Source organism: Acipenser ruthenus, chromosome 12 (assembly GCF_902713425.1).
Source record: "Acipenser ruthenus chromosome 12, fAciRut3.2 maternal haplotype, whole genome shotgun sequence".
NCBI classification, from domain to species: domain Eukaryota; kingdom Metazoa; phylum Chordata; class Actinopteri; order Acipenseriformes; family Acipenseridae; genus Acipenser; species Acipenser ruthenus.
In genome coordinates this window covers 34,006,588-34,033,996 of record NC_081200.1, presented here as the reverse complement: position 1 = coordinate 34,033,996, position 27,409 = coordinate 34,006,588, and the positions used below count along the sequence as shown (strand labels likewise).

Genomic DNA, 27,409 nt, shown 5'->3' with positions numbered 1-27,409 from the left:
AAAATCTTGACCAAAAAAAGTCAACGCACTTTATATATTAAAAAAAAAAAAGCTTTAGACCCACGAGTGGGGGAGAGGATTAAAGAAAATGATATTTATATCAGGAGGCCTCTGAATGAACATGTCAAAGCACTGGGAAGCGAAGGGAACAAACGGCTCCAGAAAGTATTTATGTACACCAAGTGAAAATTCCTACTTGGAAAAAGGAAAAAAAGGGGCTATGAATGGCGCTAATGCGCTCCCAAGTTAATGCCACCTGCGCTTATTTTCAACGGCACTTAAAGAGGCTGTTTGGGATTTCCCACAACGCGAGTTTAACAAGCACAAAGGGACAGGAGAAAGGGGTGGGAGGTAGAGGGAATGGTGGAAGCAATTACTAGCCCGTTTCACATTCAGAGCAAGTCCACAGAACTCCAATGTCATTTAAAGAATGCAGGGACAGGCATATGTTAATAGGCCTGAGGTACAACAACAACAAAAATTGCTTTTGTCATTGCCAATGAGTAACTGGGGTCTTTTACCAACACTGCTCCGGTATCCTGCATACAGCAAATCTAAATGTAAAGATAAGCAAAGGCACTCTCAGCAGTCTGGGGCTTCCTCTTGCTGTTTCTAAGGTGTTGTTAAGTCATTCCTAGTCAATTTAGATTTTTCTATAGTGAATTTTTTTAAAGATGCCATTTGAGAGTAAACAGAGTGCTTTGGCTCCTCCCTATTTTAGTAGGAATGGCATAATATCAAATATAAATATAAACAAAAACTTCAGCTTTACTTAGAAAACAGAAACAGAAAGGTTAGGCTGTGACAGCCTTCAATGTTAACCTGGCAGAGGCCTCCATGTAACCCGTTCAAGAGTGGCTACCTGTTTACACTCAGTGTGCACAGGTTCTGGCCAGGAAAATATTGTTCTGATATTAGATCAAGGGCGTTATGATGGGTTAGTCTTCAGGAACGCCAGGAAACTAGTCAATGGTACAGTAGAATATTTCTACTTGGACTCACTTGTTGTCTGCTAAAAAGTCAACCACAGATTTCTTCAGGCAGTAGAGATGGGCGTCAACAAGGCCAGTTTTGATATGCATTCTAGGATGTCTGAAAATAAGAACAACAAAATAGTTAATGACCAAAGCTAGGACACAATATTGTCAGGTTTTTGGCCAACAGAAGTTAGTAATATTAAACAGGTTTGGTGTTTTATCCTTATTTTTTCTATTTATCCTATGTTTTAATTTAAATGTATTTCTAGCATTTCATTATTTATCCTGTACTTTATGGTGACTTTGTTAGAAAAGCACCAAATAAAGTAATTGTGATGTTGTTGTATCAGTCCATTGTTCACTACTAACCGTGCAAGGCCCACTTTCCCCCCCAACAGCTGCCATAGCAACGCTCACAAAGCTCCTGCTCACACAACTAGCCAAACATCACTGCAAGGCGCCTTAATAATGTTCGGAGACGCTCCCTCTGAAGACCCCTCACAGCTGCTGGGGTGGGGTTCAGCATAATTAACCCAACTTAGCCCAGATGGACCCAAAAGGGGTCGACACCTACACCTGCAATGATTAATCTGCACTCTGATCTTTGAACTAACTGACATCTGACCACAGCCTGTCTGAGAGTCACGGCCCAGTTGGGGTGTTGCGTTTCCTTTTATAAACTGTGGTGTATGTGATCTGTTCAACACTGAAGATTTTGTTTTTTAATGAACTTTATGTTTGTGTAATTTACTTTCTGTTCTCCAAAGCAGGTGCTGCACTCCAAATAAGCAAACACTGAGTGGCACCTGTGAATTCCTAGTGTTGTCATTGAGGGGTGACTTTTAATTGAAGTGATTGAAAGCTTTATCATCTTCAGAACTTTGTGTACAAAGACATCAATGGTAATCCCCCTCAATATCTAGTTTCTCTTTGAGGACAAATTCAATCTACTAATGCACTGTGGTCTCATAATGAGTTATGACAATGTCAGGGGGCCAAAAGTATTTCCAGCATTTCTTTTTTAAGACTTCTGTTTGACTATACATGTTTAGGACAATATATTGACACATTCTTTTTTTACGTAAAGGTTTTAAAATATATTTGAAGTATATATATATTTTTTATAGGTTGTTCATTTTAAATGGATGTTTGAATGTGTCAGCCTTTTTTAACTCCTCAGGATTTAAATAACTAAAAAGACACAAGAGCTGGGACTTCAGTGTAATTAAAAATCAACTGCAATCATTAAACACAGTTTAAAATGACATTTCAGCAAAGGTTTAAAAGATCTAATTCAGTTTTTTTGATGTGGGCTCCACTAACCTCAAGGACTTTCAACATAAGTATTTTTTATGTTGGACTCCTCCACTGATCCTAAGTGTTCATGTTAACCACTTTGTATTGCCTGGAGGAGCAGTTGCTTTATTTGTGATTTTTCATGTCCAATGTGCATCTGCAGTGTGCCATGGTGTCTGATCTCTCAGGCCTCTCTTCAGAACAAGGCGCCAGATCTCAAGAGGTTCTGCTGGGGTAACTTCCTTTAGAACGTGGATAGAAAAATCCTAAATCGCTGGTCATTAAGACCACTCAGAGATATTGCAAAAGTTGTGTTCAACAGCAATGAAGAAAAAGGAAACTGTCAAACAGCAGTAAGTTCACTCATATCAACTGGCTTTCATTTGGTCAGTGAACAACACCACCACCACAATGTCTGCTTTTTAAAAAATGTAGCGATTAATTATTATTATTATTATTATTATTTATTTCTTAGCAGACGCCATTATCCAGGGCGACTTACAGTCGTAAACAAAAATACATTTCAAGAATCACAGTACAAGTAATAATACAATTAGGAGCAAGATAAAAATACAATGACTTTGGTTCTAGCAAGTACAAGTATGACAAAATATGATTCAATAACGGAGCAGATAACAGTGTCAGTGATAGTTACATCAGGATATAATAAAACCAAATACAAGTAAATTATATAGCAGGTATACTAGTAGATCAGAGTGTAAATATTATAAAATATAATGCAATCCTGTAATTCAAAAGAGCGAAGATGGGATGTTTAAATAAAGCACAAACTCTGAGTTAAAACATAAGAAAATCAAGTAGAAAAATGTGATAAAGGCATTAGAACTGTATCCATAAGTTCAAGGTCAATTTAGCTACAGTGACTTAATAGCTAAATATTGCTTTTCAAATAACCCACCATTTTGTTGCTGAATATTGCTGTATTCTGCCAGAGCAGTCTTGGAATAAAGACAAAAGTTCTCTTTGCTGATGAAATACAGAACAATTGAATATATTTGCGAGACAGACAGAAGATTGTGCACACATTGAGAGCTTCTCAATGTGTTTACTCTGTTCCACCATTAAGAGATCAGGCGTTGCCTCCTGAGACCACCAGAGAAGGCAGCACAAACTGAGGCCTGGAGCTTCAGCTGCTGTTGGTGAGCAGCTCGTTTTCTTAAACCTGGACTTCAGCTCCCAGCAGTGACTCACCAGATGGTTATTAAAACACCATGCTGGGAGGAGATGCTGGGATCTATTCTTAATCCATCAGTTTAAGGAGTTTTAGCCCAACAGGGGTGCTTCCAACCCAACATGTCCCCCGAGAGAACAGGACCCAAATCCAATTTCTCTCATTAGTGTCCTCTACAAATCACTCAAGTTGTGTATCCTTTTTTCAAGGATACAGCAAATTGGAATTGAAAAGTTTTCATCTAAATAAAGGCAAACAGATTTAATAGGCAATAGTATGTTTAGGCAATAGTATGGTTGACAAATAATTTCAGCCAAAGCACGCCTGCTGCGCTTTTTCAGTTATTTTATACCTGTACAGCAAACTTGGCACCAAGTTTATATATATATAAAGAAAATAATATTTATACTAATAAAGTAAAACCAAGTAATAAACGACCTCAACAAAGAGACTAATACACAGCCCCAGCACGTAACCCCCGCCAAGCCAAATTATGTAATGATAAACACAGCAGTGGTTCTCATCTAATTTTTAGCATCAGGGTCCCTGTCAGTTTTTATTGGGTGTATTTGGATGGAAGAGAGGACTGTGCATCATTAAGCCACCCATGGTGAAAGAAATTCCCAGTTGAGGGTGTTCACTGTGCATTCCTGTCTGCTTTGCGTCACCCAGTCACATCCTCCATTGATGAGTACCACATGTCTAACATGTGGTATCTGTACATCTCGCACACACTCACAAACAGGCATGAAGAATGCCCGGAACCTCTGACCCCCTTCACAATGCCATGCTGCTGCTGCACACTCTGCACTAGCCCCAGCCCCCGATATTCAATTCAGTGTCTTTCTTCATCATTTTTGGGCTGGGTGGGGGAAAAATAAGTTTAAGTACAGGTATATCATGTTCTGAAAATCTGAAAAGTAAAGCTGTTATAAATCCTCCAGTAGCTTCACAATCCTTACTTTATAAAATTGAAACTGAAGAGCATAACAGAGGTTATATTTGACTAAATAAATAAATAAATAAGCAAGCAAATAAAATCATGGTCAAACAGAGCTAGGCTGCAATGCAGTTAGACGAGGGGTTTTAACTTAAGTTTTAGTTCAATCACTGCGACTATGTGTGGCTGTACAGTGGAAAGTTCTTTGCTTCACAAGGGGAATCAATAAATGAAGTCTCCGATCAGCATGGGATGGGCACGGTCCACAACACAAACACCAGCACACCGATGTTCAGAGCTCTACAGCACGGTACTGTACTGTACAACCTTTATTTTACCCTGAATATGGTAGGGAGGCAATGTTACAAACCTAACAAAGACAGTCAGCTTCATTACCTTGACAAATGTGTACTCTTCAGCTTTAAATATGAGCCCTGTAGGATTTATCTAATCTAGAAAACAAATCTACTGGAGACATCCAGACCCACGGATGGGCAGAAATGCCGGTGGCCTGTTTGACAGGCCTGGTTTTATTAGGGTTAGAAACATATGCTCCCGTCAGAACAACAAGGTCTTAAACAGTTACAACAGGCGCATTTCAGGAGTGCTCTAAGTACTATGAAATAACTGGAATCACTTTATAACTAAAACATGCTCTGCTTTTTTTTTTATCAAAACCTTCTGTGCAATGAACGAACGGGTTGATTCAAATGGCAAATAAATAAGAAATGGCAGTTGTATTATGTTCAGTACACAGGTCATTGAATGAGATGGTCCATATTTGTGGTAAGTTTTTAAAGTGTTTGTAACATTATACTTTTCTCTTTCAGTACGTAATCAAAATGTTTTCCAGTTTTAGTGGACATGACTAACTTTGTTTTGTACATAGCGGATGATGTTTATATGCAACACACATTAGATATGTTCTATGTAGAACCATTTGCATGTTTCCATATGCTCTAAATTCTTCCACACTTACTGTATTATTTTCTTTGAGGATACAAATACAGATTTAACCTGCTTTCTCAGCAGCTCCCAGCTAGAAAGACAAATCTTGGCAGGCTGCTTTAGGTCCAGCCACCACCATCTGAAGCTGGTATCGGTTTACTTTATACTGTAGGTATTGGGTTTTAACTATAAATGTTAGTTACATATCCCACATCATTTATTATAAGAAAATAAATAAGCAGTAAATATTAACTTTGTATAATTGATATACAGCCGCTCCCTGACTTACGCAATCGTTCCGTTCTGGAAAGCCTTGTGTAACCCGAATTTTACGTAAGTCGGAAACGTATATATCAATATATATCGGATACGTATATCAATCTTCTTTCGCTTACGAACTGGTCCTGCACTCTTGCTATCACTTGGTCGCTTTCCAGTCATGATTTGAATGAAATAACAGGGTGAAATAACAGAAATACAGTAACACTGAAATAACACGGTGCCACGAGTATCCGATCGGAAACAATAAGAACACGAGACTGAGAGGCTGGGAGAGCGCAAAGCCTTCCCTTGTAGGAGACGCTACTGCTGTATTCCTCCGCACACCACACTAATTTGCATTTCCGTACGCTAGGCAATATTTTCCGCAACTCGAAAATTTTAATTATGCCTTATGGAACTTTGCGTAAGGTCGAATTTGCATAAGTCGGGTCTTGCGTAACCCGGGGAGCGTCTGTATTATTATTATTATTATTATTATTATTATTATTATTATTATTAAATCAATAAACCAAAATATGGTATTGGGGAACTCCCAATCTAAAAAAATGTACTAGCACAAACAAGAGATAAATGGCTCTACCTAGTAATATACAGTAAGTGAACCACGGTCAGTTGAGAAAAAAGGTTCACTGAATCTTTAAAGAGTGCATTTCTGCCTGGTAGAAGAGCATATTGTGACAAACAATGTATGACACAGTGATTTATGTGAATTTCCCCACCACCTGTGCCCTGCTGAACAGAACTCCCACTGATAAAACAGGCTATATTGGGGGGGGCCTGCAACGGAAGGCTGTAATTTTTTTTAAGGGCTGCCTCCTCCAGACCTGCACCAACAGGTGCTTTTTATTGACTGTCCTTCACATGGAAAACACAAAGAAGAAACACCTTTTAACTCTTTATTTAACTCTATGTTACTATGTTCCATGTACTTCATGTTGGCAAAATGTGCTGGTTTCTTCAGCTGGCATTTTTTTTTTGCTTGTGATAAATAAAAAATGCAGAGTCAAGCAGCAGAACAAACCCTCTTGAAATAATGTTCAAACACTGGGGTTTGGCACAAAGGATTTAGTAGACAGCACAGATGCTACACAATAAAGTACATTCAATTTCAAACATAAACTATAAATTCTCAGGTGTTTTTTTTTAATGTGTACTGTGCTGAATATAATAAATTGGACAATAAAGAATAAACACATTTACATGTTTATCTTTATCATTGCTACTCTTTTATAATATTTTCACAAAGTTATTTACCGTATGCCTTCGAATTTTTTAACCATTTCTTGCTTCTCAAAAATAGCCTGCATCTTAAATTCGGGTACAGTATAGTGATGCGTGTATTAAAATCGCCAACAAAAGATGTGACTATCCGAGTACACAAACAGCAACATGACTGACTGCCAAGGAAAGACAACAAAGGCGTCTGCCCGAATACACAAGCAGCAACGTGACAGACTGCTGAGAAAAGACAAACCAAGCTTCCTAAGGATTCCAAGAGAAATGTTTACAATTTCAGCATTTCTAACAAACAGTACCAGCTTGGACAGATTAGAAATGCTGATCAGACCCCTGTATTTTTCGACAGGCCAAGCAATACCACAGTTCAATGCTGTTGTGGTTGCTGAGTTACATGTTGCCTGATGCCATGGAGTGTTGTGTCATGCTCTCTTTTGCCAAGATGTGGGATGCCGTGAGTGGTGGTATGTGTATGAGCATGACAGAGATGCCATCTTAAGTATTACACAGTGCACAGCACAATAAACAAGCTCTGTGCTTAATCTACAACATCACTATCGTACGATACAACAGCGTAATTGAAGTTGTATCTTTGTAAATGCATATTTATTTGATGTTTTATTTTTTCCTCAAATTGAGGGTGGTAAATTTGGGCTGCGTCTTAAATTCAAGGGGAACTTAAATTCAAAGGAATACAGTAGTTATGAGAAGATTGCTTTACAGAGCATTACAGTGTCTCTAAAGTGAATCAAAAGACATCATTTTGCATATTTCTTTTTTTCGAGGCCGTCCTTGAATTGTTTGGTGACTAACCACCCTACTAACCCCTCCACACCCTCACCCCCTCAACTTCCTAAATCACAGACAGGACACTGTTTTTGGTCAATCTTAAAGGGGTTTAACAGACATAATGCACTTTTCTATTACTCTCACAATGGGGACAAAGACAACTCCAGGTCTGTCATGGAAAGAGCCTGTGTCAACATTAGCACAGTGAAACACTTAGAATAGACATCTACAGGACTGCAGAAAAACGAAGGCCTTTGTATCCAAAGTTGTTTAAATAAAGTGGAGATATTTGAGACGGGAAGGATGGTTACTATAGACTTTGGAGAGGGGGGAGCGTATTCAATACGGTTGTATGGCTTATTGGCTCTTTCAGATGTTGAATACCACTAGTTTTTGAGTGCTAATATTCCATAACCAAACGCAATTAGACCTTGCACACTCATTGAGTTTATATCCCCTCCAACACATTGCTAAATGTTTGTCAGAATAACAATTAAATTATATATGATAATATAGTGCAAGTGTGTTATGTCTAGGGCAGGGGTCTCCAACCCTGGTCCTGGAGAGCCCCAATCCTGCAGGTTTTCTAGGTGTCTTTACATCATCAATGGGTAAAGATCTAGAACACCTGTTAATCTTGATTAATTAAGCCACTAATTGGTGCAATTAAGTAACAGAGCTTGGTTTTAAACAAAAACCAGAAGACCCGGTAGCTCTCCAGGACCAGGGTTACAGACTCCTGGGTCTGGGGCTCCTGTTTTTTGGATTTTATTAATTTTATTTTTCGGTGCTTATTTTTAGCTATTGTCGAGTTATATGTAAATCTTTTTTTTCAGGGTTTTCATTTTTTTATATACTATATGATATTATTGTTTTCTGTTACTTTAATTTTTTTGCATCACAATATGTATAATAACTCAATAGTGCTTGCACACATCAGTTGTATCTTCCTTCCTTCTTTGTCTTCCACAACTAAATCCTTATGGTCATGGTCATATTCTTCTGGGGTTTTTGGTGTGTTTAGGCATTTTTTTGCATTTCTCTACAATTTGCAATTCCGTTTTAAATTCCACAAGCATGTAAATACTCCATATCGAACTGTAATACAGCTTTAAATCTCACAAGTTTCTTGTAATCTCATTTTAAATCTTGCAAGCGTGTTACAATCCTCCAATACAAATGTAGGAATTTGCTGCCACTCAGTAGTTGGGGTGGGTTTAAAATATTCAGAATGAATCAATGCGAGATACAAGTCTGGAAGGAGGGACATTGCCCAAAAGGGAGGTGGGAAAGTGTTTTTTTTTGTAGGTATTTTATTTATTTTTTTCACAGGGAAGGGGGTCAAGTCAACATGAATTGAGTAACCATTTCCAGTGCTTTTTCTGTGTTTATTGAACATGCACCAATCTCATTTTTTGTGTGTTTGTTTTATCGGTTAAAACTGAAAATCAGAAGCCCTAATTATGTCATATATAACTATTTGAGATCACGGACAAAAGTGAAATCAGTGTAATGAAGGCACTAGCCAAAATGTTTGCCTACTTGACTTACAGCCTTACAAGTTTAACCCAAGAATCTATGAAGAAGTGCTTTTAAAGTGATCTATTAGAAAACATGTTCAGTCTAAGAGATACGCTGAAACACTCTAAACACTCTAAACAGTCTAAGAGATACACTGAGTGCAGCATGACCACTACTGCATTATTTCTTATTTCTACATGAAGGGAGATGTAAATGAAAAACAAAAAACAACTAGAAAGAATTAAACAATAAAACTTTTTAAACGCTGCCAAAAATTCAACTCTAGAGTATTGCAAGATACCACAAGAGAGAAATCTGCAGGAGCTTTCAAGCTGTAAAATCAATTAAATGGTCAACTAAAATGACATGTGTAGCATGGCCGCAGCCAAGACGCGCGATTGCAAACATGTGGAAACGGCAAACAGAATCACCAGGAGGATCACAAACCGCCTACCAGTGACTAAGCTCCTAGGAAATAAATCTTGAACAGATCTAGGCCTGTCCTCTGCCAGTACCAGTTTTGATTCAAATCCGTGTCCAACATGCTACGGACAGATCTCTGTCTGCACAGTAACAAGACAGCACTTGACGCAGGGGTACAGATCCTGTTAGCAATATGGTTTCACACACCTGTCACCTGCTCTATCTGTGTAACTATTTTTTACTGCAACCAGAATTGAAAAAAAAACAAAACATAAGGGATTGGAGTAAGAGGCCAACTTGTTATTTAGTATATATGTATATCTATATATATATATATCTATATATATATATATATATATATATATATCTATATATATATATATATATCTATATATATATATATATTGTTTTAATTTATATCTTGCTATGGCATTAATCATTTTCGAAATGAGCCCTATGTTCTGGTAAATGTGTACGAATGTTCAGAGCAAGACTACAGACGCAAACTATAAATGAAACAATAACAAGTGCAGCAAAAGGGAATCTGAGCAAACTAATCGATTCCCTTATTACATAATTACACATCTTTGGCCCATGAATTTACCTCTTCAGGGAGTAAATTATTTTATAGTATCCAGATTTTCACTGTGTTCTTCATTTTATAATTATTATTTTATACTATACTGGGAGATCAAGAAGACTGTTTTGAAGGACATGTTGGCCAGTACAGCCACTATGTTGAGGAAAGAGCAGATTGCACCAACTGCTGTATGATGCCCCATTGTAAAATCACTGAGTTCCTTCTGCTTTCCTAAGTCAGTGTACCAAAACCTGGTTTAATCTCATTAAACAATTGGCAGGAAGTAACCCACCTACTGTACATAGCCAAAAGACTTTTTGAAGTAGCAAGAGAATCTTATATAAAAACAATATGCATGTGTTTTATTTAATTTTTTTAATAAGAAAAAAAACCCCGCAATCTCCAGGCTATAGGGTGCATCCTCCACTCCAAGCGGAGCACCTTTACTGGATGTGCCACTCAGGAGCCCCCCATGTGTTTTATTTACTTATTATTGCAGCTTCCACCATCGTAAACATGAAATTAAACTGGTTTTCACCAAATTTGGACATACAGAAAGGCCAGATACCCATGGCACGGATGACGGGGTAGGAATTGTGTGTATGTGGCTGAACTGTGTGTGTTTGAACCATGCAGAGGTCCATGCAATCACAACTGCCATGGTCTGCTTACTTAAAGCCACGATTTACTGTCTGGTTCCCTGAAGTATTTACGAGTGCCAAGAGACGACACACAGGGCCCTTGCTCTGCACAAGCGATGACAGCTCAAACAGCCACTTCCGGACCGGCAGCAGACAGCTTGTACAGCAGGAGGCAGCAGACAACACAACGCAAGGCTTTTGTAAGGGTGGGATTACTATATTTTTATTTCACTATTCACCTGCTTGGGAAGAAGGGGCGACCATATTGAGGTACCCCTTGAGGCCTCAGCGTAAGGCAGGGTGCTTAAATAAATTCAATGCCAATTATCCATTACGTAATGCCTGTGCAGGGGCGACCATATTGAGGTACCCCTTGATCATAGATCAAACCCCAAAAGAGAAGTTGAGGCCTCAGCGTAAGGCAGGGTGCTTAAATAAATTCAATGCCAATTATCCATTATGTAATGCCTGTGCAGGGACGACCATATTGAGGTACCCCTTGACCATAGATCAAACCCCAAAAGAGAAGTTGAGGCCTCAGCGTAAGGCAGGGTGCTTAAATAAATTCCTGTGCAGTGGGTATTACTGGGATATAATCATATATGTTTTGAATGGTGCATTTGTGTAATGTTTTGGAGGAACCATTGTGTATCTCAATCTTGTGTCATCAAGTTATCCAAACATGGTAACTCAATAGGAACTATAAACCAATAGGAATCCATTTAAACTTATTCTCCTTGCAATCAAACTATGCTGTCTGACTATAAACAGTAATCCAGACACCACATGTACAATGGAAGACACCAAACTGCTTGCAGAAACTGAATTAAGGTGCAAAGTGTATTTTTAATGCCTACAATCTTTTCATGCCTACAATCTCTTGTGACTATGTATCAGATAGAGCTGCTCCAGTTTGGGCACAGCAGGACATGGGTCTATCCAAAGAAAACGGAAGCCTCACAATAAAACGCTTCAATAATAAAGCTATTTCAATTTAAAAAACATGCAGCAGAATATTACGAACAGCAGACAGCCAGAGAAAAATAGCCTGCTCCTGCCAAAGCAGAAGCAAATTCTACACTTGCTGGAATCATTTTGGGGTCCCATGGCAGACTGGGATGGATCCAATATGTTTTTATTAGCAATCCCACACAAAGCAATGTCAGGTGTATATTGCAATTCAAACAGGATTACATGTATTTTATTTATTTTTTTACTCAAAAAAATACTAATAGAGAAATATTTGATCGGTTTTGTTAATAAACCTTTACCGTAATAAAAAACAATAATAAGAAATCATTTTTTACCTACTCTGCGTAAGTTGTTAAACTGTGTGAATAAAAGGGTCACTGTTTTTATAAGTCTGTTAGTGAAGCTGTGTATTTATTTTTAAATAAATCAAATAATAAAGTAGGATCCACAAAGAGAAACGCTTACTTGCGCATGATGGATTTCTTGATGACAAGTTCCTCGTCCAAATCTGCCTCGTTGGCCATAAACAGCAGTCTCTTTCCTGAGCTGTCAACCCCAACAAAATCCCTTTGTTCCCCTGTGGCAAAGAGGGGGAGATTCAACAGTAATGTTCAACCCCTATCAGGGCAACTGGTGTCTATCATACCCTAGTGGCCAAAAAATAAATAAATAAAACAGTTTGTTACTCTTCTGAAAAGATCTTCCACGTATTCCTTTACAATCTCATTACCCAAACATCTTAAAACCATGATATCAGTCAGACCACCTGAGCGCTAACTGCAAAGGAGATGGAGTTGGTCACTCTGTTGTGTAGATAAGAGTAGTGATCATGCCAGCTTCTAATACCAAGCATGCAAACCTCAAGCAAGTACAGCAGTTATCACTCACCTGTCTTTTTCTTTCCTTTTTGCCCAGGAACGGTCTCTGTGAATTCATGTGTTTTACTCATCAGCATTGACAGTGTGGCATCGTGGGCACGGAACAAGTCAACTACTTCGTGTAAGGCGACATCTGTGATCAGGTCGCAGCTAACAACTAAAATATCTGTCTGCAGAGAAAAACAGAAAAAAAACATAAATCAAAGAGATCTGTTGCTGTGGTGGGGGGGAAAAAACTTCCAACCAAGAGGAAGGACCAATTATGGCCAGTTTAAGGAGGTAATTACTATGATGCCCTATGAAGGGTATTGGGAGATTAATTTGTTTTTTCCACCGAAGCATAAAAATGATTTTGAGAATTTCTGTTGTCTGAATTTTTAATTACACCATAGAATTTTTCTGTCTGCCCGGTGGTACAGTATTATATCATCAGGATTAATCATCCTGTTAAAAAAAACAAAACATTACCCCCTTTTTAGTGCAACAAGAGAGGATTTAATTTCTTGTTTTTACTACAGCTGTAAATATTAGTTTTTCAGCAATGTCAATGTCCTCAAGTCTTCCTCCTTCCCCAGTTGTTAGATAAGGGCCTCTTTAGTCAGTGAGTGCTAATGAATGCTTGAAATGTAACCCTGTATAAAATCATTAAACAAATAAACAAACAAATAAGCAGTTGCTTTTTGACAGCACTCTGTGTACTCATCAGTTACAAAAAGCAGCTGTTTCTGGCCACACAGATTGAATACATATGGGAAGACTTAATAAATAATAATATAATTTTGTTTTGAAGAATTAAACTGAGGTTTACATAAAATATCTATCACATGAAAAAATAAAACCGATTGCCACTAACCACCCTCCTCTATTTGGAATTTTTTTTTTTTTTACTTTTTAGTGTAGAGGAGGATTGAGCTGTAGCTAATGTCTACAGTCATTTTTAAGACTACCATCATAAATCCTTGTTATAATGTCTATTAGTTTTGGAGTATTTGGAAGAAACTAAATGCTCCTATACAGATAGTATGGCTTCATGAAGTTATGCCCAAGTTTTGAATTGACCAGTTCAGCTTCGCCAAACTCCTGTTTGATAACCCATACAACAGAGATGCACAATTCTGTTGCTTCAACCAGCTCTGTACCAGAGCAAGTTAACACACGCGATTAACACATGTGATTAAAAGAACACGTCAGGATGCTCTAAAGACATGATCAACATTAATTTAACTACAAGTGATCAATCAAACAAACATAAATAAGCGTTTGATCAGGGGCAGACCGCCTAATCTGCTGTGCAAACTGACACCAATTAAACAAATGCTGCACAGTACACACAACTTTCATTTTTATAACAAAAAACTAAAAACATATATTATTCTTGCAACATCAGAATGAACCTCTAAGTAGTACCTTTGCTTAATTGTTCTTACATTTTTATAATGGTTTAGAAATGGCTAAAAACACACATTTTAATAGAAAAAATATATAGTTTTATAATATTATTTAAAGCCTCAAGTGCTCACATGGATAAGAAAATAGTAGAGCTATGAGAGTCCCAGGAAGTAGGAGGGAATATGGCAATACATTACATTGCATTTACTATTGTTTCTGTTTTAAATGTCTGGTTACCATCTGCTCTGCCCATCTAGCCCTGATGAATAAATAAACATACCAGCGCAGTAGAGGGGCCCGTTAAACAGTCTCGCTCTATAAAGACTGCTTCACTCCGGGCCTCTCCAACAAGGCATGCAGTGATGTGACACACAGCCAGCGCGGCTTGGGAAAGGCTGGGGTGACCAACACATCATGCCAATGGACTCGAGAGATCGAGATACAAATAAGGGGCTTCAAACATTATTGTTAAGAGTTTAACCTTCCACTTCTACTTTTATAATATGTTTGCGAAATTGAATAATGTCTTAACCTGATTTTATCACAGTTGTCTATACAGAAAAACAAACTACACCAAAATCAACAAATCTCCAAGGCCTCCTAATTCTACCTCATCAATATATATATATATATATATATACAGTACTGTGCAAAAGTTTTACGCAGGTGTGAAAAAATGCTGTAAAGTAAGAATGCTTTCAAAAATAGACATGTTAATAGTTTATATTTATCAATTAACAAAATGCACATCAAATCAATATTTGGTGTGACCACCCTTTGCCTTCAAAACAGCATAAATTCTTCTAGGTACACTTGCACACAGTTTTTGAAGGAACTCGGCAGGTAGGTTGGCCCAAACATCTTGGAGAACTAACCACAGTTCTTCTGTGGATTTAGGCAGCCTCAGTTGTTTCTCTCTCTTCATGTAATCCCAGACAGACTCGATGATGTTGAGATCAGGGCTCTGTGGGGGCCATACCATCACTTCCAGGACTCCTTCTTGTTCTTTACGCTGAAGATACTTCTGAATGACTTTCGCTGTATGTTTGGGGTCGTTGTCATGCTGCAGAATAAATTTGGGGCCAATCAGATGCCTCCCTGATGGTATTGCATGATGGATAAGTATCTGCCTGTACTTCTCAGCATTGAGGAGACCATTAATTCTGACCAAATTTGCAGAAATGCAACCCCAAACTTGCAAGGAACCTCCACCATGCTTCACTGTTGCCTGCAGACACTCATTCGTGTACCGCTCTCCAGCCCTTCGGCGAACAAACTGCCTTCTGCTACAGCCAAATATTTCAAATTTTGACTCATCAGTCCAGAGCACCTGCTGCCATTTTTCTGCACCCGAGTTCCTGTGTTTTCGTGCATAGTTGAGTCGCTTGGCCTTGTTTGCACGTCGGAGGTATGGCTTTTTGACCGCAAGTCTTCCATGAAGGCCACTTCTGACCAGACTTCTCCGGACAGTACATGGGTGTACCAGGGTCCCACTGTTTTCTGCCAATTCTGAGCTGATGGCACTGCTGGACATCTTCCGATTGCGAAGGGAAGTAAGCATGATGTGTCTTTCATCTGCTGCAGTAAGTTTCCTTGGCCGACCACTGCGTCTACGGTCCTCAACGTTGCCCGTTTCTTTGTGCTTCTTCAAAAGAGCTTGGACAGCACATCTGGAAACCCCTGTCTGCCTTGAAATTTCTGCCTGGGAGAGACCTTGCTGATGCAGTATAACTACCTTGTGTCTTGTTGCTGTGTTCAGTCTTGCCAAGGTGTATGACTTTTGACAGTAAACTGTCTTCAGCAACCTCACCTTGTTAGCTGAGTTTGGGTGTTCCTCACCCAGTTTTATTCCTCCTACACAGCTGTTTCTGTTTCAGTTAATGATTGTGTTTCAACCTACATATTGAATTGATGATCATTAGCACCTGTTTGGTATAATTGTTTAATCATACACCTGACTATATGCCTACAAAATCCCTGACTTTGTGCAAGTGTACCTAGAAGAATTGATGCTGTTTTGAAGGCAAAGGGTGGTCACACCAAATATGGATTTGATTTAGATTTTTCTTCTGTTCACTCACTTTGCATTTAGTTAATTGATAAATATAAAACACTGAAAACTGAAGTCTCTATTTACTATTTTGGACACAACTTCACAACTGCAATCTTTGAAAAAACAAAACAAAGATCCTGAAACAGCCAGACTCTCACTTTGTAGTTTTTCAACTTCTGAAGATGTATATAAAAAAAAAGCCCACACACATATACTAGCTGCCCCCCAAACCTGCCTGGTGAGACCACCCTGTGAGAGGGAGAGAGGATGTTGGCCTTTCCGAGTGAGACAGCAAAGGTTACAATTAGTGCCATTAGCCTACTGCTGCCTTGGGCTGAAAGTGAACCAACGACCCACCAGGACTATGGGAGATCAAGAGATTACATTACGGGATCCTTCAATAGGCTCGAGACAGTCTGAGACATGTTAAAGCATTTGTTTGACTATAAGTGATCTATCAAACATAAATAAACACAGTTGGACACAGTGCAAGATACCCCAGCTTGCTAGATATTTAACTATAAAGAATCTGTGAGTAGAGGCAAGCCAAAGTAGTCAGCAAAATAAAAAAGCTTGTTTGTTGGGGGGGGGGGGGGGGGGGGGGGCAATTGCAATTACTGTACAATCCAGAGTCTCTAGAGCTGTAAGACTGTATCTTATGGTCTTTGGCAGGGTGTACCTCTCTGCAGTACTGTAGTCTGTGAGCAAGCTAACCAGGAAACTCAAATTTCATCTACTGTTGTTGAAGATGGCTATTGAAGAACACATGAAGCTATGATATACTGTACAGAACACAATCAAATGAGGAACTTTAATATTAACCTTACTGTATACCTCTTAGTTTAATCTGACAGGGGTGCAGCCCATTCAAAATCTTAGGGCTTTTTAAATTTTTTTATTTAGTAGTCGCCAATTATTTTTTGTATTTTCTCCCAATTTAGAACATCCAATTACTTTTAGGCTCAGCTCATCGCTACCACCCCCGCGCTGACTCGGGAGCGGCGAAGACGAACACAAGCTGTCCTCCGAAGCATGTGCCATCAGCCGACCGCTTCTTTTCACACTGCAAACTCATCATGCAGCCACCTCAAAGCTACAGCGTCGGAGGACAATGCAGATCTGGGCAGCTTACAGGCACACCCATAGGCGCCCGGACAGATTACAGGGGTCGCTGTTTCGTCATCCCACAATGCACTGAACAATGAATGTAACAACCATGTGAAATTATATTATTTGTTTCCAGGGCTCATCTGTCTTCACATTGCAGTTTGTCATGGGTAGGTACTGCTCAGAAAAATTTACATATTTAATCTCAGGGCTAAACCCTGTATTTTTAAACAGACAAATATGTACCTGGAATACAAGCTGGGACCAGCTATTGGGAAATTTGGCAAAGAATGGATTGTAAGGGGTAAAGTAGGGGTATACAAATATACTCTATATTAGAACTCTAATCGAATGTTTTCATGCAACATAAAACACTCTGACACTCCTAAAGCCAGAGGACACTAGTCTACATGCAGAACGAAATCTGTTGCTTCTACATTGTTGCTTCAGATTTTAGGGGACACTATTCTACAGTATGTAGAAATTGTAGATAGAATGTTGATGGACAACACAGAGAAGACAATATATAGATGGTATTTCCTATCAAAGTTTATTGGTGTTTATTAGTGTCCACGTAATTTACCAGCATTTTTTTTTTCAATATAATGAAATAAACTGTATTCTTAAATATGTATATATAGGATTGTATTAGTAGACTAATATTTACCATTACCCTCATAATTTGTGTTCTGAATGTGTTATTTTTGGCTTGAATGATTTACTTGAATGTTTTTCTATTTTATTTATATAAATAAAACTAATTGCAAAGAGAGAAGTTGAAATGTGATTATTGTTACAGTTTATTTATTTATTTATTTATTTTTAATTATATTATTTTGAACAGAATTCCTAATTATGCCAGGTGAGGATTTTGTTTTTCTTCTACAAATCAGATATCGGTAACTGTGTAACAATATTTGCAACTTGTGTCTGCAGTAGGACTCACTTTATCCATTAGTATTAAGTTGTATCAAATGAAAGCCTTTATTTGAGACAAAATGAAACTGAAAACTCAACTTGGGAATTTAAATATAACACACTGCTGCAGTTCAACATGAACGTTCTAATGCTTCAGTGTCGGCACCAAACCGGCTTTTTTTGTCCAATTTCTAATTTTAGACTATAATGCCAACACAACATTATGTTTAAAATGGTTCATAATAGTACATCATTTTTTTTTTTCAAGGAATATAATATTCATAATTTTGTCGACTTTAATGCCACTCCACTACATCTCGTGGCATTGACTGACAAATTAAGAACATAAGAAAGTTTACAAATGAGAGGAGGCCATTCAGCCCATCTTGCTCGTTTGGTTGTTAGTAGCTTATTGATCCCAGAATCTCATCACGCAGCTTCTTGAAGGATCCCAGGGTGTCAGCTTCAACAACATTACTGGGGAGTTGGTTCCAGACCGTCACAATTCTCTGTGAGAAAAAGTGCCTCCTATTTTCTGTTGTGAATGCCCCTTTATCTAATCTCCATTTGTGACCCCTGGTCCTTGTTTCTTTTTTCGGGTCAAAAAAGTCCCCTTGGTCGACGAACTAAATTGGTCATTAACTACCAGGAATGGAACGATTAACACTTATTTACTTGCCTATAAAAGAGCACAAAAAATGAAAAAAATATCTCCCTCACACCGGCTCTACATTCATTTTCTCTGCCAGTTTTTTTCGCCAGCGAAGCAGCTAGTCACATGACTTTTTGCATCACTTTCATTGGCTGATTTATTCTATGATGTAATGTTGCTTCTACAAAATCAACAATCCATTGATACAGTTGCTTGCAAAAAAGTTGCCTGAAACTTGTAGCTTGCACGTCACTTTCTACAAAAAAAAGTATCCCTTCCTACATTTTTCTAGCAACATGTAGACTAGTGTCCCCTCAGCTTAAGACATGGTAAGATGCTACACTGGTAGCCAGATACAGTATAATATTCTCTCAAACACATGTGCTCCAGGCCTGGCTAACTCCAGTGAGGATTCAGTGACCTGCCTGTTGGACAGCACTGAGCGTTCTGACATCATATGTTTAGAGAGCAGAGAGGGAGCTGGGTTTTCAACAGGTGAAATGAGGCGATTCATTCAGCCAGCCAGGAATGCACAGATCAGTGATCTCTCAGCAGCACACAGGATCTGCTTCTTCAATAGCCCTGCTGACCTCACTCTTTCCACACAGCGACCGGGTTAAACCCGGGGCGCCCCTTTTCTATGGCCCATTCAGTGCCCTCATGTAAAATACTCTGAACAGAGACAGTCTGTGAAGCCATTACAGAAAAGTGCTGACCATGACTACTGCGTGTTTGTGGACTTTAGAGATCTTAACTCTGCTTTTTTTTTTTTTTAACTGCTTAACTCACAGACTTCATAGAGTTGCATTGTTAATCTATAAATCACTCCAGTTTCCATCTGGCAAAATCCCTGCATCATTCAAACCTGAAGTGGCAAGACTCGGTGTATATCATAAACCCTTCTGATGCCCATCATTGATCCAATCCTCTTTTGCTCCACTGAGCTGTTTTTGTCAATGGTTGCAACTAAAAAGCAGTATTTATTTATTTTTTAAATCAGAGGGGGTCCAGTGGATGGGGAATCTGGTTATTGTATTATTTTTGTGACTAGGTATATTTTTTAATTTACATGCAATTCTGCAGTTATTGCATCACAAAATAATTGAAACTAAATACTATTCAGTGTTTACATAAAGTTTCAATTTATCACAAAACAATAGGCATTTCTCAGTGCAAAATAAAAGAAGCCTATGTTTTTTCGTCAGTAAATAAATAAATAGTGCTGGGACAAATATCAGAACGAATATTTTTGACATGCATTCGCATACAAAAATCAGATGTTTGTATTCGCTACAAATGACAAAAATACCTTGCACTTTACCGTCTCACCAGAATTTGCACGACAGTTTCGTGTGACATGTGAGAGTAATATACATAAAAACACAGAATCAACTCAGCAGCTCTTGAGCCTCTATTTAAAAGTTTTAGACAGCAAAAAGTAAACAAACCAGATTATGCACACGCACGCATAGTGATCTCTATGGAAAGCCATCTGGGACAAAAATGCGTTGTGCTGCTTTAAAGTGAGCCAGAATCTCATGGGACAGAAAAAAGGCAAGCATGTCATTCTGAAATTCTTCGCTTGAACAGTACCCAAATTCCTGAAAATGTTGTGTAGTGATTTTTATATAGACTGTATATATTACTGTATATATAGTTTGTTGCAACTTTGTTATGTGGAATGTAATAAATGAGAACCAAAATGGTGAGTTTTTTCCCCTTCACTTTATAATGCCATTTCCACGTTTATTTTATTTGAAGTGTTTAGGGTTAAATTTCAGATTTCGTTTGCTTGTTCATCTACAAAAAGGCACAAGTAAATTATTACTTTATGAAAACGTGTCGATGGCCACTGTTTACTGTGAAGAAATGGCAATGGCAAGGAATGAACAAAAGAAAAAAATTGAATTTAACTTGAACTGCTATTTGGCATCTTTTGTTTTGTAGTTAATTCACTGGGGTAAAGTAAGTCCTACACAACTTATTCTTTACTCCTGGGATATTTTTCTATTTTTACGTGTTACATATTGTAAGGTCTTGCTGTCTCTGTCTGCGTTCAGAGCAATATAATGGCTTCTATTAATTTTTGAAAAACGAACGAATATCCAAACGAATATTTAAATTATGAAAATACCGTGTTCGTCTACAAGCAAACCATAATCGGTAAATGTAAAAATGAAGACGCCCACCTTGATTTTCTGCTGGATGTGCCGCAGGGCGTTGGCTGTGCCCATGTCTGCGTCCTCTTGTATACAGACCATTTCCAACTTCATCTTGGTGTCTATGTTCATCTGCTTATGAACCTCCTTTGTCGTAATGACAATCACCTCTGAGTGCAGAATAAAAATAGAGAGCAAACAGTAAACCAAGTGATTCCAAGGGAATTAGCTAAATAAGTGGAACGGTAGCTTTCGACAACAATACACTGTTATGTTTCTGTTTATTTTTACACTCAAACAACCCCTCTGGAGCTTGGCTTTGATCCTGGCATTTTCATCCATATAGCAAGTATCCCATGTCCCTATTCCTATCCAAACATGTTTCTAAAATGGCAAGTGAAAAAATAGCTCTGTCTAATGTGTGAGATTAATATCTATATAACAAAAAAACAAACAGAGGATCAACACAGCTGCTCTGGACCCTCTATTAAAAAGTTTTTGACAGCAAGAAGTAAACAGTCCACATTAGGATAAGCATGCTACCCAAACTGCCAAATAGTAATTTCTACCAAGTCACAGGTGCTGCTTCAGATTTGGGAAGGGAGTCAGAATCTGGGGAAATAGAAGCAGGCACATCACTCAGAAATGCCTTACGCTTTCCAACACTGGCCCAATGTGAAAGGGAAATGTTATATACAGTGATTAAGGTTTTGGTTTTATTTTATGCTGGGATCCTATTTTCTGCTTGAATACAGCATTACTGTACATATAATGACTTTGATTATGTTTCTACAAATGAACGAATATTTGAATACCTGCCTGAATTCTGAATGGATATTCCAAGATGACAATATCATGTTTGTCCCAGTTTGTGGTGAGCAGTGTAAGTGCTTGACCTTTTGTGAACTGAAAATTATACCACTTGCTGACTAAAGCCCATGTACACCAGCTAACCTACAGCAAACTGTTTCATTAGTTTCCCCAAAAAGTGGCTGAAAAGGTTGCCTAGCAGAGTGTGTGCGTGAATGACAGATACACAAACGTATAAGATTACAATGTATATTGATGTACACTCTGCTCACATGGTGAAGCAGTTAACTATAGTTTACAGACACTCTGAGCTGTACGTGAAACTTAACACTGGGGAGGCAAAGGGACAGCCCAGTTCAGTCAAACTGCTCTGTGGGAGGGGGGTTTGCTCATGGAGACAGTAACAGCACTGTATAAATATATAAACATCTTCACGATTTATCTCCCAATATACCCCCTGATTTATTAGCAACGCAAACCTGATTTGATCAAAACTCTGTCTCAGGACAGATGGAGCACACTTAAGAGTTGTGTTATGGTATCTCAATTCAGTTTGATTTACAGTCCCTTAGTCTCGCTACCTTCCCCCCTTCCTACAGAGGATGTCTGCCAGCAGAAAAATAAAAATAAAAACAATTGCAATTAACCTTTTAAGTGCAAGTCAAAACAAGTATGTCAGTTGAATACCCCACCCCCTGATCAAAAGTTTCTTTATATTCTGATGCTCTCTAATACTTGAGCTAAAGAATGTGCTGACCAAGTTTCATCACATTTAGATAAGTGGTTCTTGTGACTTTTTGCTTGGCTGTAGATGAAAAGCATCCGGTCAATATGGTTCGCCATATTCTCTATTTGTGGAAGGTCAGCGAAATCATATGTTCTTTTACGAGACATTCTTTTTAAATAACTAAAAAGCATAATCATCTTGTAAAATACAGGCAGCAGGTTCAATACGGACAGGTTCAAGCCATGCAACTTAATAAACGAGGCGTCCTATTTCACAGTAACACACGTCTTAAGCAGACGCCGGAGTTATAGTGGGTGTGACAGAGACCATGGTCATATATCAGCTGGAGTTTTTGCATACCTGTATAGAACATTTCTCTTGCTATATCCTGAACAAACACATTCTGTTAGTTACTAATGATATTAAATTGTGTTCTATTGACACCTCATTGGTAAGATATTAAAGAATAAATGTTGGGAACTTAAACGTTTAAATTGCTAATCTTTGTAACCAATCAGAAAAGCCCTCTATAATACCCCTTTCACACAGACGAGTTATGACGGCTCAGAACCGGCACTGATGCTACATTTTGGTCTGTGTGAATTGCCTATACTGTCACAGAGCCGTCGTATTTTATGCCATCTCTGAACCACCTTGCGAGGCTGATCAATAACAAGGTAGTAATTGGAGACTGGAAGAAGTTAAGGAATTGTTAGGAATTGTATAGGTTATAGTTACTAGTTAGTTGCACAACGCTCCTGTGCAGAGTAGATACAGTATACACACTCTCTCACTCAAACACACACACATTATAGATAGATAGATAGATAGGCAGACAGATAGATAGATAGATAGATAGATAGATAGATAGGCAGACAGATAGATAGATAGATAGATAGATAGATAGATAGAACTGTGCTGCCTATATATATTGTGGAAGGGCAGATCCCTGCCTGGAAAAAAATGTATGCGTGGTTGGCAGGGTTAGGGTTAATGTCTGTCCATGCCAGAGAAATGTGTGTGTGTGGCTGTGATTGCAAAGCCACAAGTGAAATTATTTATTCTAATTGATATATTTAATTTAATTAGTATCACCTGCCTGGAATTAATAGGCAAGTATTAAAGCAGGACAAAAAAAAAAGTTTGTTCTAGGCAGTCTCCAGTCTGTGAGAAGGAAAGAGGCTGTTAGTGTGAAGAGACCTGTGTGGTTTAAAAGGTAGTGTGTAAACCTGTTTTTTTGTCTGTGCTTGTAAAGTTTTGTTATCAGTAAATGGCTTAGCTGTCTGATGTTACTTAGTACTAAATGAAAACGTTTAGTTAGGTAGTTTTTATTTCTGTTTGGTATTTCAAATAAAGGGCGCAAACGCACTGTGAAAATGAAAATCCCTGGGTGCGAGTCAGTCAATCGTGCTGAAAAAGAACCTGAAAGAGTGATATACAGTGTGTATATATATATATATATATAATATATATATATATATATATATATATATATATATATAATATTTTAAAGAAACTTACTCATGTTCTGCTTTATTTGTTTTTTGTTTTGTTTCCCTTGCCATGAAAATGATCTGTTGACTGACTGGTTTGAAAGTTGTACTTGCATGATCCCTTTTGGCTGTGTGAAAGGATTATGACAGTATTATACCAGTGTAGATTGCGCAATTTTGTGCTGTGTGAATAGGTAATTTTAAATGTCTCTGAGACGGCTCAGTCACGGCATTTGTGCGTGAAAGTGGTATAAGAGTAATATTTCAGTTTTATAAAAAAAATATTTTGTATATGGAAAAGGAAATAAATATTGAATATATTCCAGTGTACAAATTTATACAGACACTGACATCAAGCTGATACCTATGTATCCATATTTTTTGTAATAGTTCATTTTGTATAGCATTCAAGTCATGAGCTTCTCTACTAGCTACCAATTCAGAAGTTTAAACGGTCCACAGCAAAAGTAGGTGATTTCACTCACCGCTAAAACTATATTCATATAAAAACTCCATACGTCATATTGTTGTTCACTTCTGTGTATAAAAAGTGTGCTTCAAAATAAACAAATCTGATTTAATACGATGGAACAAATCCGATGTGCAATGGCCAGGAAAGGAAATTTGTCAACCGTGTGGTTACCCATTAAAGTGATCTGCCATCAGTAATCATGGATGAGCCCACCACCAGATCAAAGTATGTATTCACATAGAGAAGCTGTACAGGAGATATAGCAGTTTCACCACACCAACCTGATGGAGCCTGTTCAAGACTCCACAACCTACTATATTCATTCCACAGCAAGAAGAATAACATCTCATCAGGGTTGCCAAGTTTGCATTTTTGTTTTTACTGACATGAAGACCAGAAGTTGACTTTTTTTTTTTTACTGACACTTTTTTTTTTTGTCAGTATAAAAAAAAAAAAAAATCCGAAGTAATAAAATACTGTTAGAAAGTGTATTTGTATGTATTCACATTTCTTTAGGTCTTTATTTTTACTTCCTACGGTCATACATGAACACGTTTGCAGACTGGATCATTTACTTTGGTTGGAAGCTGGTGTTTTTTTTAAAGGTAGTCTTAACTGTCAGAATTCCATCCAACACGTCTGTAGACAGTTGATTTCTTATGTCTGTTTTTACCAGGTTCATTTGGAAAAATGTTGTTCCATGTCTGCTGTACTCTGTGGCAAAGCCAACATATCCGCGGCGAACTTGGCAAGTGTAGGAAAGCGTGGCTGTCCACTGGGTGTCGACAAAAGCGCAATATTGTGCCACTATTCATCAGCCGCCAGATTCCATCGAAGATCCCTCAAGTTAGTCACTTGGTACTCCATCAATTCCATTTCCAGGCTGTCCAGCATATTTCCACTGACAATCTGTAGGAAAAGCATTGCAAGCTGGACGATGTCTCCCAAGCTCGCTGTGCTTTGACTGCTTTGTTGAAGAACGGTACTAATTTCGGCACCTTATTATTAATTGGCATTTGTTTTTTTGATACTGTTCACTGCATTTAAATAACTGTAGCACATTATCCATAATCTGGTTTACAGTGTGCTGGTCCTCTGCTTCGTGTAGTTTGTCTTCTGGTTTGCAATTAACTGAAAATGCTCTCTTTTGCTTTCTAGTGGCTGGCTATAGCGGATGGTTTGATGAAATTTGCCATTATTATTTTTAACACTGTTACACATTCACCATGCAGCCTAACTATATTTGGAGCATTTTGTTCTCAAAGCTTGTTAAAGTTTACAAATACAGGTAACATGGAGGCCAAAAAGAGGAAATGGCATTTTGTAACTGGGTCCAACAGGTTGGCAAACCTGATCTCGTCTCATGACAAATGTTTATCCATTGTTTCATCACGTTCTGCAGGCAATAGCCTTGCTTGCCACTCGGGTGTTAATACAATGGTGTGGAATAACTTTTTTTTTTTAAATGAAATATCCATGCAAGGCATTACCAGATTTGAGCAACTGGTTTTGAAGATATAGAGGCCAAACTTATTTATTTAGACTGTGGCACATTAAACTCTTGCCCACGAAGTTTCACCCTGTAATTGAAAAAGTTGGCAACTTGAAATAAAGCTCTTACCCTCAAAGCCGATTTTCTCCAGCAGGTTCAGAGGGTACCAAATTAGGGGTTTGTTTCCCACAGGTAGCAGGGGTTTAGGCATGCTGTAAGTGAGGTCCATCATTCGGGAGCCCCCTCCAGCAGCCATTACAACTGCCTGCAACTCCATTACACTGAGCTAAAACAAAACCAAAAAATAAAAGGCTAAATAATCCCTCTTCTGCTGTGTATGCAACTCCTATAACAATGAGTTAGCAATATCTTCCATTGCTGCTGCCTGTAGGTATTACCAGTCTCACTGTAAACTGAACCTGGTGATTCAAGACAGACAGTGAAATTGAGGCGACTATATTAGCACTCCCTTGTTATTTAGGGTCTCGGTGTAAGTGAGTCTTGAAGACCGTTACAGGAAGAGAGGTACATTGGAATGAGTCGATTTAAATAATATTAATAATTTAATAAATAATACGTTTCATCATACATCAACGTCATTTGTCACAACTCCATATGTTTAGTTCGTGTTATGTATTCTACCTGATAAAAAGCAAATTGTACACAGTAAAAACAAATTTTGAAGCCACTTTAATTTATATACACAATGTCACTGTAAATGAAACAAGCAGCCTGTACATCAGGAGACAGTGCTGGCAAGAACAAGTGGCTGCATTGTAGTCGTAAGAAGCATTAGTTTCGGCGTGAAGATAATATAATCTTTCATGATTAATGACTAATTATATAACTAATCTACTACATTAAAAACAGATAGGCAGGACGGATTTTTACCTGTTTCTACACACTGCTGGTAATGCAGAAGCCGAGCTGTCATGAACTTCTTTTCTCACTGACTGCCGCAAAACTAGTAACACTCTCCCCAAACAAACCAAACGCAGGAAGCAGCACTCCGATGTCAGGTTTTAGATATGATTACAAGCGTCTAGCAATATTACTGTTATATTTAGAATTACTGAGTCAAACCAACACAATACTAAAAACGATCTTGGTTTATCACGATGTAGTTCATGAAAAACGATCTGCCTTTCAGCAAGTTGCTCGGTACCGCCGATGAATGGCACCCCCAATGAAACAGAAAATCTAACCAATGGTTCCCTGGTCAATGCGTGAAAACTGATGCAATACTTAAGATTATTTGTATAAATTGAGAACACCTGTTGTATTGAGGAAGATTTGTTTGGAAGGATACCTCAGTTAAGCCATGTGTTTTAACTGTTTGAAAATGTTTTAAATCTTTTTAAAACTGTGTGCTATGAATTAGATTAAGGAATATGGTTGTTGATTTTGTGTTTGCTTGTTTTCCCCAGATCGGCCACTATTGCCTTTTTTTCCTTTACCCCAA

At 38.1% G+C, this 27,409-nt stretch overlaps 1 protein-coding gene across 1 annotated transcript in view; it reads right to left on the bottom strand.

The window, feature by feature from the left end:
* LOC117416727 (translation initiation factor eIF-2B subunit gamma-like) overlaps positions 1–27,157 on the bottom strand; it is a 37,567-nt gene extending 10,410 nt beyond the window's left edge. The window contains exons 1-6 of the mRNA XM_034028111.3: positions 26,839–27,157; positions 26,077–26,233; positions 20,984–21,123; positions 12,686–12,845; positions 12,263–12,374; positions 1,003–1,092 (exon numbers count right to left, since the gene is read on the bottom strand). Coding sequence (XP_033884002.2) covers positions 1,003–1,092; positions 12,263–12,374; positions 12,686–12,845; positions 20,984–21,123; positions 26,077–26,224 — 650 coding nt within the window. The 5' untranslated portion in view covers positions 26,225–26,233; positions 26,839–27,157. The remainder of the gene's footprint in view (positions 1–1,002; positions 1,093–12,262; positions 12,375–12,685; positions 12,846–20,983; positions 21,124–26,076; positions 26,234–26,838) is intronic.
* Positions 27,158–27,409: the final 252 nt, after the last annotated feature.